The sequence below is a fragment of the Paracoccidioides brasiliensis genome, assembly GCF_000150735.1.
Source record: "Paracoccidioides brasiliensis Pb18 unplaced genomic scaffold supercont2.1, whole genome shotgun sequence".
Taxonomy (NCBI): domain Eukaryota; kingdom Fungi; phylum Ascomycota; class Eurotiomycetes; order Onygenales; family Ajellomycetaceae; genus Paracoccidioides; species Paracoccidioides brasiliensis.
The window spans coordinates 3,130,218-3,150,034 of record NW_011371358.1 but is presented as its reverse complement, the minus strand read 5'-3'; the positions used below and the strand labels follow the sequence as shown (position 1 = coordinate 3,150,034).

The 19,817-nt window shown below is 41.4% G+C and overlaps 5 protein-coding genes across 5 annotated transcripts; 1 reads left to right on the top strand and 4 right to left on the bottom strand.

Moving 5' to 3' along the window:
* Positions 1 to 1,201: 1,201 nt before the first annotated feature.
* Positions 1,202 to 1,994, bottom strand: PADG_00954 (uncharacterized protein; the record flags this gene model as incomplete). Its single annotated transcript, XM_010757758.1, has 4 exons — positions 1,202 to 1,335; positions 1,404 to 1,517; positions 1,669 to 1,812; positions 1,916 to 1,994. 4 exons carry the CDS (start codon positions 1,992 to 1,994, stop codon positions 1,202 to 1,204), a joined length of 471 nt encoding a protein of 156 aa, XP_010756060.1.
* Positions 1,995 to 8,690: 6,696 nt separating this feature from the next.
* On the bottom strand, positions 8,691 to 10,298 carry PADG_00952 (uncharacterized protein; the record flags this gene model as incomplete). The annotated part of the gene is made up of 1 exon (XM_010757757.1): positions 8,691 to 10,298. The coding sequence occupies one exon, from the start codon at positions 10,296 to 10,298 to the stop codon at positions 8,691 to 8,693; it is 1,608 nt and encodes a 535-aa protein (XP_010756059.1).
* A 1,794-nt stretch (positions 10,299 to 12,092) lies between these two features.
* Positions 12,093 to 13,417, bottom strand: PADG_00951 (microtubule-binding protein BIM1; the record flags this gene model as incomplete). Its single annotated transcript, XM_010757756.1, has 6 exons — positions 12,093 to 12,158; positions 12,243 to 12,736; positions 12,868 to 12,945; positions 13,012 to 13,046; positions 13,196 to 13,353; positions 13,406 to 13,417. 6 exons carry the CDS (start codon positions 13,415 to 13,417, stop codon positions 12,093 to 12,095), a joined length of 843 nt encoding a protein of 280 aa, XP_010756058.1.
* A 303-nt stretch (positions 13,418 to 13,720) lies between these two features.
* On the top strand, positions 13,721 to 14,163 carry PADG_11174 (uncharacterized protein; the record flags this gene model as incomplete). Its single annotated transcript, XM_010758467.1, has 2 exons — positions 13,721 to 14,011; positions 14,089 to 14,163. The coding sequence occupies 2 exons, from the start codon at positions 13,721 to 13,723 to the stop codon at positions 14,161 to 14,163; spliced, it is 366 nt and encodes a 121-aa protein (XP_010756769.1).
* A 917-nt stretch (positions 14,164 to 15,080) lies between these two features.
* PADG_00950 (potassium uptake protein) lies at positions 15,081 to 17,902 on the bottom strand (the record flags this gene model as incomplete). Its single annotated transcript, XM_010757755.1, has 5 exons — positions 15,081 to 16,187; positions 16,242 to 16,388; positions 16,455 to 17,219; positions 17,275 to 17,535; positions 17,600 to 17,902. The coding sequence occupies 5 exons, from the start codon at positions 17,900 to 17,902 to the stop codon at positions 15,081 to 15,083; spliced, it is 2,583 nt and encodes an 860-aa protein (XP_010756057.1).
* Between the last annotated feature and the right edge of the window lie 1,915 nt (positions 17,903 to 19,817).

The window sequence follows — 19,817 nt, the reverse complement described above, 5'->3', positions numbered from 1 at the left end:
AATTTAATTAAATTTATTTATATTAAATTCAGAATATTTTATTTTTATATGTTTAAAAATATTATAATCACTATAATATTATAAAGCTTATTAATATGATATAAACTTATATAATAGAGATTTATAAAGTTATATAACTAATTATTCAATAGATATAATAACTAAAATAACAAGATTTTAAACTTTATTTCTTGTTAAATTTTTTATATATTAAATTTAATATTTAGATATATTTTACTTTTTACTTTTCTATCTCATTTACTTTAAATATAAGAATACAGTTTATTTTAATATATTGATCAACTCAATTATAATCACTTATTTCTAATTTTCAGATTGTAGAAGCTTTATCTAGCTGTAATACTCAGTACTAGTAATAATCTTAAATGAAACAGAGTTTCATTACAGAGTCAATTTTATCAAAGTTGTATATATTCTTTGACAAAATCTCATACTTAACAATTGCAGTCTTCAAGATCTTAAATCAAATTTGAATAATTTTTATATTTTCATATTTAATCTAATCATAATTATAGTTTCTGAAGTAGCAGATCTGAAGCTCTGAACAATATATCATTAAATTTAACATTCAGTCCTTGTCAATATAGAAAAGAATAGTGATAAAGATGATAAAATTTTATATAATAAAAAAATAATTAGTTGTATTCTTAACAAATATCAGCTGTGAGAAAAATTCTTATTTAATTTAATTTAACACTTATTCAACTAGACTATTCTCTTTAATCTGAGTTAATTTGATTGAATTTATATGTAGATTCATACAAGCAGTTCAGTCATTGAGTTGATAATTTTGTGTAGAGAATGATATATTAAATACATATGCAGCTTTATAAATTAAGAATATTTCTTACTTTTTTAAAGCATTTATCATGAGCTTAAGTCTTTTCTCTCTCTCAAGAGAATTTGAAGCATTTTTATTGCAAATTGATGGCATAATTGTGCATTAAGATGGATGAGTAGTTAAATAAAAATGATATTTGAATTGATGATTCACTTAGTTAGGTGATCCCCTCACTTGGGAATTACATTAACTAAACTAGTAACATAACTAACCAGTTAGTTAGCTGACTGTAACATAGCTGACTAACTAATACCAATCCATACAGATAATGTCACGTGAGGTGTTTGACATTAAACGTGACCCTCTCGGCGCCAAGGCTTGCTGGTGAATAAGCGGAAACTATGGCTTGGGTAAACCTTGAAACGGAGTCGCCAGTTCTGCTGTCATCTGTGTTGAGATACAATCAGCAGGAGGTAGAAGCCATTTACTATCATCGAAGAACAGATGCCATTCTTCATCCCACATGAAACAAACTTTAGGAAGCTGTCAGTATTTTCTGTTGAAGAGGGGGAAAAACTTTAAAAAGGTGACGGCTACTTACGAATCCATCCTGTTTCTGTTTGAGTTGCACCCGTCCAATGCACTAGACCAGTTTGATTCTCGCGATATAGGCCCGTTATGCCGAGATGCGTTGGAAGTTCAACGAATCGGATGCCTAGAACATACATTGGAAGTCTTTGTCAGGAAAACACGTTCATATAACTTATCGGCAAACCCCAGGCACTGCGGAATGGGACATCGTCTCATTTCCACTGGCAGAGACTGACGATGAGGGAGAAAGGAGGAGATTTTTCTAGTCCACATACCAGTAGTCATAGTATCGTTGTTAAAATCCATAAATCTCTCAGGGGTAGTGAGGAATTTTAAACCACCTTCAGGAGTAAAATGAACCAGTGAAGCTGAGTCTCTATCAGTTACTCCCACAACCCAGATACCACTTGGAGCCTGCTCTGCGAAAGCGTAAATGGAATCGCCGAAACAAAGCCTATACAATGTTTCGTTATGTTGCCGTCGGGGCTAGTGTTGGTAGAAACGAAGCTGCCGGTATTTTACGTGGTACAATAGCAGCTGCAGATATTCCACTCGCAGCTAAGAGTAGCTGGAACAGCACGAAGAGCGCGTAAAAATGCATGTTTCTCTGGAGGTATCACAATTGGATTTTCCTCGTATCCACTGAAAATTAAAAATTGAAAACCAAGACGATGTGTTCAACTGATTAACCTGAATGGCATCCATTGAAAAGAATAAATTCGAAGATGGGGAATGGGATGGTAAATATATAGTCTCAACCGATACTACTGAATGTTTGCCCCCATGAAACCTCATATGAGGATCCCATAGTATGTTAACATCCACACGATATGCGCACATCAAAACATGTTAAGGTGGGTTCCTATGACCTCTTCTTTTGAGTTCATAATTGCTTCCAATTTGCGGGGAAGGTGGGGTTTCAAGGTAGACTTTTGCACAGGGTTCCCAATTGAAAGAAAAGCCGGTAGCGGATAAAGCTCCTTCAGCTCTCGACCGCGATTAATGAATGCGGAGTGATTTTCTATCCCACTTTCTGTCCCGGTTGCCTCCACTTGAAAATCTCACGAAAAGTTAACTCTCTAGAAGCCTAAGTGTGTTTTTGACAGGAGGGCTGCCGATGTGTGGGTTGAGGAAGAAAATTTGGTTCAGGAACTGCCCTCTGATCGCCCTGGCTAACATATAAAACCGCTGCGGTTGCACCGTTGTTCATGGAATGTACGGGATCCAGATTGTCGATGGATCCTCCCCTCTTCTCCCCTCCCCTCCCCTCCACCCCCAAATTTTCTGATTAAGGCAATCCGGGTACTGATCCCGAAATCTGGGTTATGGGGTTATTAGAGTTGATCTGGGTTTCAAAAAGGTTGAACGTGGTTTATAAGTTGGGCCCACTTTTTAACCTTAGCACTCATCACCAGGTAGATAAGGATTAGGATTAGGTTAGGATTGGGATAGGATTGGGATAGGATTGGGATAGGATTGGGCTGGGGTTAGGATAGTTTGAGTAGGATCTCAAAATTCATGGAGGATAATGTTCATGCTGTGATTTGCACTATGGGGAGGCACGTGGGTCCCTCCCCACGTTGTGGCGTTCACCAAGTGCTCTACCACCGCGCTTGCTGGCTTAGCTCAAATCTTTCATATCCAGAATAAAAATCGATGACGGGGGAAATCAGCATCTGATTGTTGTGGCCGAATGGTCGGGGCGGCCGCTAGATGGCATTTGGCGTCGGTAATTAAGAGCTGTGGGTTTAAATCCGATAACAACATTTAAACATAGGGCCATTATTTAAAAAATTTCTAATTAGATACTAGTTATTTGATATAACTTAGTTAATATGCTTAATTTTTAACATATAACTATCTTATCAGATTTAAAATTGTTGTGAAATTTCTTAGATCTTAAGCTTTTTATACAAAGTATTATCTAAATAGTTAGTTAATGTTAGAGGATTCCCTGGCTACCCGAGGTCACGTGCACCTATGTATTTATTAGTAGCAGCTAGCTCGCTTAGAGTCACACAATGCAACAAGGTCGATAATGGTCCTCTAAGAGTTAACTAATGTAATCAATCACCTAGTGAGATAGATCATCTACTGAGACACCATCCAATATCTTTCTAATTGAATATCACCACAACTAGATAGTAAAACCAGCTAATTACATTATAAATTATTCCCTGTATGCTGGGAGCATGTACAAATAGTATGTCCTATAACACCACATCCACTGCACTGTGGTGCTGCTTGCTTTTGTGATTGCTTATCAGACTGTGTTGGAGCCTAGGCTTCCTATTATGGACTAGCGCACCGCACAATAGTATATAGCATCTCTGAGATAGGCTACCAATACAACCACTTCAGATGTCCAACAGGTTATGGCCTGGATAGCTTGTTTTTCTTTTTGAAGAGCCTTCTGCACTACTTCCACACCCTATTTCTTCTTCTTTAATCTGAGGTATAAAATGTCTCACAGAGACTGCATTGCTGAATTGCAGCAACAATTTGATGAAAAATAACTGTTTTGAAAGCTTTGATCATGTGAAAAAAATTGAATCAAGAAGAGGTAAACAGATGTTTTCAAGAATATAAATTGCAGAATCATTGAATACCCCTGCAAGCAACAACATGAATAGAGATGAACATGAATATAATATATCTACTTCTGAGTCTAGAGAAGAAACTAATCAAAAAGATAAAATAAATATGAATGAAAGCAATATGAATATGATGCAAATGATGATGAAATACATGAAAAGATAAAACAGACAGATAGAAAGACTCATATAAAGACTAGAAGAAAACTCAGATTTTTTATCAAATACTATTAAGAATTTCATCAAGAATAAAGTTGATGAATTTTATAAAGATGCAAAGATTAAATTAAAAGAAAAGTATGCAATTATTCTCACTGAAGTCAACTATTTGAAATAAAAAAACTCTATCCTTGCAAATGCTTATTTGATTTAGATAAAAGATGTTCTTAACAAATAACAAACAGTATTTTCTATCACAGTTTCTCTGAAAATTGAGCTTTAAAATAAGAAAAATGAACTTCTTTACACAAAAATCTTTCAATTTTTAAATGCAACTGTATGCAATTCTCTAGAATCACTAAATGAAGATTTTTATCTAGCAGTAACTATATAAAAGAATCTTGCTCAGTACTATACTATATCTCATGCAGAAGAACATCTTCAAATCACTAAGAAGTTAAGAGACTTAAAGTTCAAAAATAATGATTTTCACATCTATCTTGCAACTTTTCAAAATCTAAAGATAAAACTTATATCTCTAGATGAAAATTGAGTTAAAAATATCTATTATAATCTATTTATACTAGAACTGAAAGACTGATAACAAGAATTTGATAAAATGAAACTGTATAATTTCTATGTTATCAAGCAGAGCTCTATTCAGAATCTAAATCTTGATAAATTGATGAATTAGTTGACTACTTGTACCACTATCGCTATAACTCATTTCAATTCATCTGCTGTAAATGCTGTCACTGAATGATTTGATGAATATTAATCCTACTACTGTGAGAATACAAAGCATATAATCAAATACTGCTGGTTCAAGAACTCAAATCTTGCAAACACTAAATAACAGAAGCATAATAAGAAGCATATTGAGATATTGAAAAATAGAGATAGAAATAAAACTAAGAATAGAGATAAGAGCAAAGATAGAAATACAGAGAATTCACTTGCAAGTCAGTTAAGTCAAGCATTCTTTACAACAATTTCTTCAAATATTGAAGAACTTTTAAGAAGTCAGTTAAGTTATGAGTGAAATGAAAAAAGAATTTAATGAATACAGTAATTTGAAAAATAAAATTGATTAACAGAGAAGATAAATATGATTGATTTGAGCAGAACAGTAGCTAGTCTATATGATAGCTAGTTTATACAGTAGCTAGTTCAAAAGAAGATGTTGAAGTTTAGAATTTTTATTATAAACTAATACACTGCACAATAGTATATAGTATTTCTGAAATAGACTATCAATACAATCACTTCAGATGTTTAACAGACTGCTCTATTATCTCTCTTTTTTTTTATAATATCTTTTTATACATGATTTATCTCTTCTTGAACAGTCAAGTTCTCTCTCTAACTTATGTATATATAACATCTTTCTCATTTTCTCTTTTGCTTTGAATTTACAGTTTTCAGCTCTTTATTTTCTATTATTGAAATAACAGCACTATGCATAGTCATCTAATATCTTTTGACTAGCTGTTCTAGAGCTTGATTAATTGAACAGAGTGAACTCTATATACAGTGCTTGAAATATTTCTTAATCTTCTCACTCTGAAGCTTCAGTTGTTGTATATTATGAGATGTGGCAGTAGCCCAGGAGGTCTGAGAGTTATATAAGATCTCTGAAGAGGTTGATATATGTATCTGAGTATTAAACTGGGAAAGAATCTGCTATAAATTATATAAAGCCAGTTCTGTAGCTCTAAATCTATTCTGAATATTCTTTTTACTCAGAGCTGCTGTATGAACTGAAGAATAGATAGTTAAAAACTTATTCTTATCAATAAAATTAATATCAAGTCTCATTCTCTTCTTAATCTCTTTTCTGTATACTTGTTCTAATGGAGAAAAACAAATAATATCTAAAGACTGTAAGAGATGAGAGAAATGAGCTAATATATAAAGAGAAATAATTAAGTTTTGAGTGCAAAACTGATTAAACTCAGGATCATTATAAATGCTATGTCTATCAAGAATTAAGAGTTGATATTGGTCAATTATATGAGCTTAAGTATGTTTATTGAACATTTCTTTAAGCCAGATCAATCCCAGCTTATCAGTTATTCATTTATTTTTACTGATTTCAATCCTTCAGTTGTATAATAGCCTATTCTCAAATCAAGAAGTCTGATGTAAATTTCTCTTAAGAATGATCATTGAAGATAATGATCAGTCTGCTAAATTAACTCTCTCAATAATGATGACTTATTCTGTATTTTCAAATTGTACAAACTTTGAATGAAAAGTCTTCTCTGACTTAGTAATTATTTTGACTGTTTCAATAACTCTCATTTGAAACTTAGTCTCATCAAGGTTGTATATATTCTTCTGTACAATGTCATATTTCTGAATAGTATTCTATACAAACTTGAATCATTTTTGAATAATCTTAGAATCTTCACATAGAGATTATTGATGATCATATAATCAGAAGAACTGAGTTTTAACTCAGAATGATAGTTAATGAATCATTTAATCTAGCTTTTATCAACAGTTTTTAAGTTGAAAGAGTTATCTCAATTTACAAGAAGAAGATTGACTGTTTCTTATACAGTACTCACTTAGAGAGGCTGATTATGTTTATTTATGAAGATTATTCATTAAACAAGAGATAATTTCTTAATAAAGATCAGTTTTCAATTTTTTAACTGAGAGTTCTTTCACGTCATACAGCTGTGAAGTTGATAGCAGAGAGTGGAATGAGAGATGTTGTACAATCTGGCAGCAGCTTTAGAACTAGAAATTTGATTTTTTTTAACTGTTTCAATAGCTAAAGTAAGTCTTTCTTTCTTGTATAAAGAATTACCATCTTTGATTGCTGACATTTTGATATTTGATTAATTAAGTAGTTAAACATACTGTGTAATGAAGATTTATCTCAGTAAATAATCTATCTCACTAGATGATTGATTACATTAAAATAACTATTTAACTAGATGATTAATTACATTAAAATAACTATTTAACTACTGAAAAATAAAATATATAATAAATACATCACTCTTTTCTAAATAATAGATCTTTATAATGATAAAGCTTAAAATATTAAAGTTTTTTTTATCTTAGTAATGTATATAATAATTAAATTGTTAATATTATTTTTAAGTTATCATTATCATTATCATTATCATTACTCTATTCTTGTACAGTGTCAGTAACTGTGATAATTGTAACAGACTAGTTACTGAAATCAGTTGATAACTAACATATATAAATGAGCAAGAAAGAATCAATGATGAAGGTAAGAAAGATCACATAAAGATGAGATCTGAGTTTTAAAGAGAGCTTTAGCGCATTACCCCTTTTCTTAGCGCGGTTGTTAGGTCGTTGCTAGGCAGTTTCTGTGGGGTAATCATTTACTGAGTATTTGTTTACGGGGTAATTGCGGGGTGGTTGCTATGCTGTTGCTAGGCAGTTGCAATTACCCTTTCCAGCTCGGTGGCCTTACGCTGTCGAGTAGTTCCGGACGGAGCCCGTTCTACGCTGTCACAGAAGCTGTAGAGATGGAAAAGATTATACTATGATATCAAAAAAAGTACAGCTTTAATACTTTAATAGTCACTTTTTATCAAAAAATCTTGAACAAATAATTCATGCTAGTGAAAGACTTATTATTGAGAAAGAACTACCACTTCATGAGAATAAAAATTTAGTTAATAGTTTGAAGCTTGAAAAGGAAAAAATGAAAAGTGAAACAAAGTCTTAAAATCTATTTAGCAAAAAGAATGTCAGTTAGTTAGTTACTAGTTACAGTGCAATTGTACATCTGTAGAAGACACACTAAAATCCACACTTCGATAACTAGTTACTACAGCACCCCTCCTAGAGCTTCCTGGTTCCCTCTCACGCTCTGCCTTCCGACAGCCCAACCGTTGATACATCCCCCTTCATCTGGTTCCTTGCGCTCCACTTGCTGTTGCCACTGACTGACCTGTGGCAACTACGGGATAACTCGATAGAATTTGACCGGTTAAAGATAAGATTAGGTCATTAGGCGGATTCCAGCGCATGGAACACTTCAAGAAATACCAAGTGAACGGGTCCAGAGATGCCCTTGAAGGACTGTAACCGAGCCCAAAGAATGGTGAAGAACTGGGTTTGGTGAGTTTAAGGTGAATTGGATGATAACATGCAGAGCGCTAGATGTGCTGTAGTTGTAGTATCTTACACCTTAGAGTAGATTAACACAGCCTTCCAACCCATTATTAATACACAACAACTTCAACAGTTAACATGATGGTCAAAATCTTCCAATTAAATTCCCGCAATTTAACTTCAACAACAACAGAAAAGAAAAGAATAGAAAAGAAAATAAAAGAAAAAAGAAGAAAAAGAAGAAGAAAGAAAATAGAAAGAAAGCCACTCCACAGCAACCATATTGTGGGATAGTTATCATCCAACAAAGACCACATCGACATACCTGCCATGTAGCTGCCTTCAGGACAAATGAAAGGGATACATCGCCCGAATCCGTCACGAAGAATCACCATTAACTACCTCCCAATCAACCAGTTCGCCCAAACCTCGCAAGCCTACTCGATGGACCCGACAAGCACATCTCTGGACCGATTTTCAAGCAGCAGTTTCACCCCCGGAAGTACCCTGAGCTGCGTATAGACAGCATAAGGCGCTTCAATAACCAACCTGCTAGATCCACAACGATCACAGTAAATATTCCTACGATTATAGCCACCGGGGGGTGCCCGTTCAAAGTCCTGTGTCGAGATGACCTTCATCGACCCGCCATTTTGTCCCCGTATCCACATCACCAACTCTTTCATGTCGGTATTGGCCCTGGATACGTGGTTGGGTCTAAGATCGACTCTGAAGATGGCGCGATAGTCGCCGGAAACCCATCGGGGATATGGTGATCGGGACAGATTGTCATCCGCAACATTAGCATCCCCCTCCTCTTCGTCGTCGTCGTCAGAAGAAGAAGACGAATCGGACGAAGAATCATAAACGGATGGTGATGATTCCGCGTATGAAACAGAAGAGGAGAGTGAAGAACAAGAAGCAGGATACTCCCACGGCAAACGCTGGCTATTAGGGAACGTTAATTGCACAGAATGCGGTCCTCGAATGAGACTGTGCACGGGCTTCCTGTCTGTGACGGAGGATTTATATTGAGCGCGCATAACACTGAATAGATCGGCCAGCTCGATAAAGCCAGTTCTCTTCCTACTTCGTTCCGCATAATCTGCCAGCTTAGAGGTAAAGCTCTGTCCATTTCGCTGTCGTATGCCATCATTGTAGCTATGGGGGTTATCTGACGTCGCGCCGTCTCCTGTCAGGCCTCTTGGGGCCAACTTGCATATGCTTGCCGCGAGGACTTCCCCGATTCTATCGCTCTTGGTGACTTCGCTGCCCTTTGGTGTGAGCAGCATATACTTGGTCTTGTCCGTGATCATCCCACAATCGTTAGAATCATGGCAGAGATCAAGAATGAAAACGACGTCGACTTGACAATCATCGTCGTTTAACGTTGTGCCCGCATAGACTTGATTCAGGAGGGGATCGAGCGGGAACGAGGAATTGGAATTCTCGTCATCATCATCGGAATCGATGTCACTATCCGCGTCGTGGAAGAAGTTGTGATAGTTGTTCCCGCCGTCATTGTTGCCCCTCCCCTGGTCGTCCTTACCTCGAAAAGCCAGTCGTTTACAGTTATCCAGGTAAGCGTGGCCAGCAAAGTGAAAAACGACGATGCTTCGACCGGGACACCTCCTGGCGTCGCTAAGGAGGTCCCCGAACATCATCACCGGAACCCAGCTCTGGGTCCCACTCTGCGGAATAATATATTCATGAGCCCGGTCCAAACCCATGGCGCGCATCAGGGCTTGTAGGTGGATAGCGTCGTCAGCTGCTCCGGTGTCGTCGTTTGCGAAACGGACATGGAGACCGAATGAATTTGCATATTCCCGGGACCCGCGGTCAGCCGCTGCCTGTATAGCGCCTTTGAAAGAAGAAGTGGAAATGGTTGGCCGCCGCGTTTCTCCTTTTTGTTTCCACGGTGTCTCAGGTATACTCAGGTCTTCTAAACCAGCCGATGTGAAGATGTCTGACAGCTTCCGTTGCGCAATCCCGCACCGGAGGTTGTTGCTGTTTTGGTCCATGAACTGATTCATATACATGTACATTAGTGAAGTGGAACGGGAGGCGCTATCAATCAAGAGATCCAACCTGCAACTTGAGCGTACGGAACAACAGCACGGCAGAAAACAGCTCTCTTCACGGCGGGAAAGCGGCAGTGAGATTGAAAATGAAAAGGAGAAGAGTGTGGTCTGAGATACCTGTATATATATATATATATATATTGTTTACAGCGACGAGACGAAGGAAAAAGGGGCGGAGAGGAAGTTTCCAGTGTGGGGGATCAAAGTCAAAACGCCTTCCCTGTAATTGGGCACGTAGGTAGGTTTCTCTGTTGCTTTCTTATTCCTTAGGCTAGGATGGGATCCACTCTTATGGGATGAATTGTTTCATTTGTTTCAATGGAATTGAGGTGATGAGAGACGAGATGAATGATGTGAGATAGTAGTGGTAGGGCAGAAAAGAGAAAGGGAAAGAAAAGGGATGAAGTGGAGAGAGGTCTTCAGTTGAGTGCTGAACAAAGTGTTTGGAAAATGCCGTCATTCCACCCTGCCATTTAGACTCAACGAAACTGGCAGTCAAAAATGCTGTCATCCACCTGACACCTGAACCCGTCCTATGGGGTAGTTAGCTCTGTTCAGTCCACTGGGCAGTTGTGAGGATGAAGAGTCTATCCCCCAGGAGTGATGCCAATTTAGAGTTGCGTCAGGCATAGAACCGTGGGAAGCTTCGTAGAATAGAGATAAGGTTGCCCCTGAAATTCCTCTGAAACTTAACATGTAGACTTTCAACTTTATCTCGACTGCGCAAAACCTAAATTATATAGAGAGAGCTTGGTGGGAGCTTCCGTACGAATCGGGGTGGAAAGTATAAACCAGGAGGTTAAGTTAAGACACGGGAAAGGGGGCAGAGAAAAGCCAACGAAATCTAAGATGATTAAAAAGATGATGAAAAGTTCAACACCCCTTGAGTGCTGTACCAGGTACTTATCGAACTGCACATATCAGAAACAGGAACACAACGCATATATCGCATTAGCCAACATTCCGTTTGCTCGAAGGGAGCTGTTTAACTCCAGAGGTTGTTCCGAAACTTGGTTTTAACGATTGTTCGCTGGCGTGGGCTTCACTTGACGACGATCCCTGCATTGTGAGAGTTTCTAAGTTCGGGAAGCCGGAAATGCATTAAGGGCAGATGGAATGAGAATACGAGCACGGTGAGGGTGGGGTGGAATAGTTGGAGTAGTCAGGATTTTTGTGGAGCGGAAATTGAAAGGCTCTGGTCAATGAAGTTAATTATTTGGTATGGGGGATAATGAAGAGGAGCTGAGAAAGGCTGGTGGTGAGGGGATGCATATTATATGAAGGAGGTAGGGGTACATAGTCTACAATTAGAGAAACGTAAGACAAAAAATAACGTGAAACTATTTTTTTCCCCTCGTTTTTGGCACGCTTTGTGTGCATGATATTCTGAGGAAATGATTGCGGCGGGGAAGCCGGGTAGACATGACAGCGCATGACGGGACAGGGTTAAATGATGAGAGGGCAAACCCTGCATTGGGTTTATAGAAGCCTTAGGGGTTGGGAAATACAAAAAAGAAAACCAAGGAAAAAAGGGTCATTGTTGGAAATGACAAAAGAATCAAAACTCAACAGTTAGTTTAAGAGGTGAAGGTGGGCAAAAGAGGGCGAGGCTGCCACAGAGGAAAAAGGAAGAGAGCACAAAACTGTTTAACACCAAAACTGTTCGCTGACTGAATGGGAAACAAGAGATAACAGAAGAAAAAGAGAAAAATATCAAAAGGCAAAATTCTAGCATGTCACCTTTCTTCTACCATTTATTTAAAAAGTCTCAAGCTCTTCACCTGCTGCAACGCCTTCAGCCTCTGGCGGGATTTCGAAGCCGTCCTGTTGTGACAAGAAAAATATAATCGTTAGCCAAAATGATCCCCCAGACCATAACAGGAGCAGATATTTACAAACAGGACATACCTCAGTCGAATAGAGGATAGCTTGAATATGCTTTACGAGCGAATCATCATCCTTATCCAGTTCCGGATCCGCCTCAACAGCCTGCTGCAAAAACAACTCTATATCCCTCAACTTCGCAAAGTAGAAATCGCGCTCCTTCTCCAGGCCTGCAATCGCTTCCTTCTGCGCATTGATCTCCGCCGTCAATGCGGCTGAGTTGGCCCCCCCACCAACGCCAGATCCGCCAAGTCGTCCTCGTCCTCCCGTGGAGTTGACGGGTGTCGTCCCGCCTCTTCGCGCGCCTGTGGCGGATGTTGTACCGGGCCCACGTGAGGAGGCCGGGGCGGGGGGACCAGCGCCCTTTCGTCTGGCGAGTGCGTCATATTCGCCGCCTGGGTAGTATTGGTCCCAGTGCTTCTTAGTCCATTGGAGGAATTCAAGGTTGTCCTGCATTCGGCACTTGATGAGGTTTTCAACGGGGACGGGGCGGTCTATTTGGTGTCGTATGAAGACGTCTGATTTTCAGGTATGTTAGTGAGGAATATACATATATATATATTTCTCCCACTGGACAGTGTCCACATGTATTTTTGTTTTTCAGAATTGATGACCAGGCTGTAAAGGATGCTCAGTTGGGAGTTCGTACTTTGCAACACCTTGAAGTTCTGGAGATAGGCGTATTCAGTATTGACGTTAAACTTGACTCGTGACATGGGAACGTCCACTATATTTTTCCATTTTGTTAGCAACGATGTACCGTAGCTTTCTGCAATCTTTGAGAAGCACTCACTGTATATAGAATCGAAGACCTGGCATAATGCAGCCCTAGATCATACAACCCCATCAAAAAGGTTATCTTGTCAGCCATCTCTCTCATAGTAATTCCAAATCCACGAAATCGGTATTTCTGAGCATCCCAACATCCCGCGATTGATAGCTCCATTGTGTAAACACTCTCCAGCCCAGCCTCTCACTCATAACTCATCCCAACCGCTGCATCCGAGATTGGTCCATATTCATAAACCTCCGCGTAGGCTAGCGGTGGGACGGGACGAGACGGGACGGCACGGGAGTCGGGGAGAGAGACATGCCAGAGTCCAGAAGAGCGGGAGAGGATAGAAGGTGTGGAGTCCTTGACAAAGCCAAGTCATTTCAGACAGTATGGAATGTTAGAAGATGCATACCCAGTGCCGCATTGCTCGACCTTGGTAATGTTCAGCTGCAGCAGGTTATTCAACCATGCCAACAGTTCCTGCCTGCATATTGTCCCAATCCGGAGGAAAGGAGGTAGATAGTCAGCATAAAAATCATTCCAGAATACCCAACTGTGGCTTTGTTTGGAGCAGGCGTAGAGGTTTGGATCAGTACCTAGATTCACCCATCGTGAAGGACAAACAATGTCAAGAGAACAACAAATAGTATCTGACAAACAAGGGTGTCCAGTTCAGCTATTTATTTCCCCCCTTTTTCGCCGGGTTGAACGGTATTTAAACGAGCAGATGGAATGCTGTAAGTATATTTCCCCGCGCGGGAATGACAGGGTTAGAAGAGGAGGCGAAGGGGAGCGGGAGAAGGGGAGCGGGATGGAGGGAGGGAGGGAGAGGAAATGGGTAGCACCAGACGCTGGCTTTAAAGGAGGAGGGGGAGGACAGACACGCGCGGCTAGGAGAAATCGGTTGCCAGGCTGCGGGGATAAATATCGAGAGGGGACGTGGGCGGAGGGGTTGAGAGGCGTGGGAGAGTGGTGGGAGTTGGGAGAGAAAAAGACGAGGTCGAGGATCCAAGACGTTGTTGGGTTGTTATTTTTGTTATTTTTGTTTTTCCTTTCCCTAGAATGATTTATTTATTTAGCTGAACATAAATTTAGGCTGCGATTTTTCATCCTGCAATTCTTTCAGTGATTTTGCCAAACGATGGGACCACAGCTGTAGAGCGTAACTAAAACAGTGGACAATAATGGGATTATTTGGATGCAGTCAACATATCTATGAATAATTGCTGTGTTCCTGAATCATATGAGAATTGTTTTATCAATATGTTATATTTATTTATTTATTTATTTATTTATTACTTTTCTTGCCATCAAAATTTTTTTATTTTCTTTCTCACTAGTTAAATAACTCAACCCGTGATTTGTTAACCTTATTACACATTTACTTTAAGTTAAAAAAGCGAGAATTGACAGTGCGTAACTCCTAAATATCTTATTTACAGAATGCAGCTAAAGTAGAGAAATATTTACATAGTCTGTATGATGAGAGCTCAAGCCCAGTGGGCGTTTGGGGCCCTTATTTGGGCCTTGCAAACTATATATAGGGTACGGGCCGCCTATAGCGGCCGGGTGGCTACTTTGCTGTTTGATCTTCTGGTTGAGTGATAGAAGGCCGTAGATACCCGAAGGCCCCGAACCCCGAACACAACGTCTGATTCTACAAAAGCTCATGGCCATTTCTGAGCTTATCAATTGAGTTTGCTGGTGATATATGAACCTCTTTTACTAGAAAGTTTGATGTTAATTGTGCGGGCGGGAGGTTGTAGATGGCTTGTCAAGAAAATTACTGAGCTCTTTTAATAGAAGTGTACAAACCAAGGCCACAGAACAGTTATCTGAACTTTTGTGAGGGCTTAAGGGCTATAGGATACCTAGGTAGATACGTGTTAATGTGAATTGAGACACATGAAATGACAGTGATCTTGTATATAACAACAGGCATGACCCTTCCACACAACAGCGGATGAATGGCAATAGACCATTGACCCGAAACGCTACGCCCATGCTCCTCCCATTCGTTTCTCCTGGTTGGTTATGCCCCAAATACCCCTATTGCCTAGCATAGCCACTCCAACTCTCAAAAATTTCTAAATATCCTTCAAAAACCCCACTTCAATAACCTTGTCAGTCGGCACCTTCAGATTCGCCATCTTCGTCCGCGTGTTCTCCCTAATCCACAAAAATATCTGCAACAACGTCCATCGAACATAATTCGTCTTGGGCCGGAGCTTCATCTGCTCCTTGCCGATGATGTACAGCACTTTGTGTGCATGTGCCGATTCGACCTTGGTAAGTGCCTCATTAATAGCGTCCACGCCAAGCTGCTGCTGCTGCTTTGGCTCTGTAGTGGCGTGGATGGTGGAGGAGGGTTTGGATAAGGAGGCTGAAGCAGTGGAGGGTGTATTTTTGGGAGCTTTCTCGTTGGACTCCGTTGGGGTCACTACCGGTAACTGTGACGGAGCTGTCAACCTCCCTTCCCTCCCCTGCTGGACCAAATACCACTTGATCTGCTCCACAATTACGCTTGCTAGATCCGGCGTAATGATCTCATCATTGTATCCATATCGCACGACAAGTCTGTAACAGTGAGGGATGGCGAGTCGCGACACCGTATACCGCTCATCCAGCGCCACGGAGGGTTTCTCCAGGGGACGTAAGTGGAAGAAAACAGTTACCTCGGGCATCGCGGTGAGCTTGAGCACGAACTGGCTGAAGACAATAGGGGTAGTTTCGCCAGCTTTGTCGAAGAAGATGCCCAGCCCACGGGTGATGCTAACGGGAGCGCTTCCGAAGCGGTCTGTAAGATGCACTTGAATCTGCGATGGTGGCTGCTGCTGCTGCTGCGTCTGAGCCTGGCTGTTTCCAAGACCGGAGGTTGTTATTTTGACAAAGTGTGACGTGGGGTAACGATCTTGTGATTCCGCCAACCATTGCTGCTCCTTACCGAACCTCCACAGCAGAAAAAGAAATGCGAGCACCGCTGAGAGAACCAGTGTGAACCAGGCCCCGTCAGGGACCTTTGTCAGTACGGAAGACAGGTATGCGCCGTCAAGACAGGAGATGATGAGCCAAGGCAGAAAGACAATGAACGGGCTGACGCGCCAGACGAAAATTGCAACTAACGAGACCACGCAGGTGTCAAAGAAGGTGACGAACATGACGCAGACGCCGTACGCGTTGCCGAGGGATGTAGTCTAATTCAACGTTAGCACAGGGCAGTTGAGCCTTTGGATAAGCAGATGATGTACATTGTTGTATATGGAGGCGACTAGTATTGTTCCAATCATGAGTAACCAGTTGGCGGCGGGAACATATAACTGGCCATGGAAAATTGAGGAAGTGTGAATTGCTTTGATCTGCGGGAAGTAAGAGAGCTTCATTATTTGGACAAGGAGCTGTAGGTATATTCTTAGCGTTAGCGTGTTTACATTATAATCAATTCAGGCCATCGCCGTTCTCACCTGAAATGTTGCAGTTATGATGGCTTGCGACGCGACAATTGCTGCTAGTATTGCTATAACCAGCGCCGGATAAACGGTTCCCGGAGGCGCTGCATTGAAAAAAGGGTTCGAATATGCATCTGGATGAACGCTGATGTATGATGCTTGCCCGGCATATGCAAGCAGTAGACAAGGAAATGCGTAGAGCAGCCAACTTAGCTGGACAGCCCTCCGACTGAATGCTCCCAGGTCAGCGAAGAGAGCCTCGACTCCCGTAAAGGAGAGCAAAACGCCACCGAGCATCTTCCACCCGTGTTCTCCGTGGTGGATCAGGAATTCAACACCACAACCAGGGTTGAACGCCTCGAACACGCCGGCGTCGAATTTGACCAGGTTGTATATCCCGAAAGCAGCATTGAAGCCAAGCCAGATGATGACGATGGGTGAGAACGCATACGTAAGTTTGGAAATTCCCAGCGGCTGAACGCAGAAAAGTATGATCAGAATCGCATTGGTGACCCCGATCACAGTGCTCTTGTTGATATCCGGATCCACCACTTTGATTCCCTGGACAGCTCCCAGAACTGATTGAGCAGGCGTGAGAAGTCCATCGGAGATGACCATGGTCACTGCCAACACTCCCACTGCTTTGAGAATAGCCCTTGCACACTTGCTTGATTCCAGACGCTGGCGCGCTGTTCGAGTGGTTGCTTTGAGGTCGCCCGACAGATGTCTTTTTATCTCTATAAGAGATGCCTCGCGGGGATCACGATTGGTGATGTTCATCTAGAATGACTCGTAGTTAGCTGGATTCCAGTGTTTAGGGGAATTGGTCCTTTACATAGCGGCTGAGCAGCGAATACGTGCTGAATGTGCCTCCCTCGCCATCATTATCCGCATGCAGGATGATGAACACATATTTTACTGTTACCATCATACACAGGCTCCAGATGATAAGCGACAGCACTCCTATGACGTCTCGGCGTGAGGGGGCCGAGGTGAAGGTCGACGAGTAAACATAAAGTGGGCTCGTCCCGATGTCGCCATAGATGACACCGATTGATTGATACGAGAGCCACAGAAGCCTTCTCCCAGTGAATACCTGTGGCAGCCCAAAACATTGAGCGCAATGACTAGCCCCATGAGGGGTAATGATAACGATTTACCTGCTTCTGTTTGAAGTCGCCAGGCATACGCAAGCCAGGGTCATCGTCGCCTAGCTCCATGGTGGTGTCACTGCGCCTGCCAGAGGGTTGAACCAACCGAGAGCGAATGTTGCGGATTCCATCGTCGGCAGTAATACTGTCTGTGCTTGACCGAGTCATGGAGGACGTGGAGCGGGTGGAGCGGGTGGAGCGGGCCCGATTCGCATTGTTGCCGGAAATCTTGCTGGTTGCGTCTTGGGATGTGCTATGGGGATGCTCCTCCTCCTGGGGGCGGGGAGTCTCCGAGATCCTTACCTGTGTCATGACCTGGCAGAAGGGTGAAGATGAGCATCTAACAATATCAGAACATCCAGAAGAGATGGCTCGCAGTGCCCTCGGGGGAGATCGACACGAGCTTTATAAGTAGCCGACCTGCTTCTCGGGCGAAGTATAACTACAACATTGGCTGAAGTTTGATAATAACGTGAATCCATGTGACAATCCAATGTCAAGTGAAAGGGATTCTGGGAGACCAATTGCACGGTGGAATACCCCACGCTATACCAGGTAGCCTCAAAACTACCTATTTTACCTTACCAAGATAGGGTAAGCTGGGAGGCATTCCGGAGGAATTAGAGGCAAGTTACTTTGATTACTGGCCGTTGATTTTCGCTCGTGGACTTAATCATCAAAGTCAATAATACCGCACGGGCTTCCGAGATTTTATTAGTTGCATTCGTCGCTCGCCAAACTGCATTGTGGCCCATGAGGTTTATCGCCGCCTCACCAGACTGCTTCAGACTCAAGAGCACCAACATTCATCCCCGTGAAAGAAGGAGGCGCTCGGCTGCGGGTTCTAATGAAATAGTCATATTTTGACATGTAATTCTGAGAATGTTGCAACCCCTTCCCAGAAGGCCACGGTCTCCGTCAGATGGGGGCCTGTATGTCCGCTAGTTTGACACCAGACTAACTTAAGCAGCAGAGAAAAATGTGGCGTCCCCGTCCAACCTGTTCATTCGCAGCTTCGAACCGCAGCTTCGAACTTCTCCTTGGCGAGATCCGAGCATTGAACCAAGGACATCTTTTGAATAGTCGGGAAAACTTGTAAATATATAATAATAATAAAAAGGACACCGCCTTTTCAATTATCAGTGCATCGTTGTCGCTTCCTATTGGACTGGAAGCTGTCTTCGCCATCGCTGTGCGCGGTCGGGGAATTCATATGAAAAAGAAGGGGGGCGGGAATAAATATAAAAATAAAAATAAAAAAACCGGTCTACAAAGCTCGAGGTTGAGTTGAAAAAAAATACAGAACAAGGTCGGCAGAGGGATATATAAATAAAAAGGTTGTATAACTCTTATGTCCCGGACATATAGGGAAGAAAAAGGACATACAAATTCCGTCCCGCGAGCAAACAAAACCCATAAAGGCAAAAGGTCCCACGCAGCTCCGAAACGAATCAACTCAACTCACCGGGTCTAGTGGCGTGAGAGGAAAACAAGTCAAAAATATGTATGATGAAAGAGAAGGAATAAGAACAAAACTGTTGGACAATTCAGTAAAAATCTAGAAAGAATATGCGCAAACGAGCATAGCAAAAGGGAAAACAACAAGAAACACACTGAGGCAGACGGTCTGGTCTACATGATATGCAGTACGGTGTAAATGCTTAAATGGTACAGAGAAGAAAGAAGAAAAATTGAGCAAAACGGCCAATTCCGAAAGAAGTAAAAAGCAGTATAGACGGCAGGTCAGAAGAAACTTTGTATGGAACAGAACGCTTGGACAATATGTGTAGTGGAAGTTGGAGAGGAAGAGCCAACTTCAAAAGAAAGCAGAAAAAAGAAATCAAATAAAAAGGAGAGAAAAGGTAAAAATCGAAATCAATAACAAAGATCAGAGGGCAGACCGCAAGGGAAAGCTACATGGATCTACGACGTCAAGATTTCAGAACCAAGGTTAGGCATCTTGCGGAATGCGCGCCCATCGGCTCATTTCCCCAGATGGCGTATGGACTCGGTTCCTGAGCAGTTAATCTGTATCTGCGCGTTGTTTGGGCTGTCAGCGTCCTGTTGAGCCGAGGCATCTGCGGGTATAGTTGGTTATACCGACTGACCGGCGCTGTTGGACTACGCATCCTGAGCCTGAGGAGCTCGTCTACGCAGATCAGTCTCTCATTTCGATGCTGGCGGCACGTTGTATGTCTGATATGGAAAGGAATATGTGGCGTAGCTA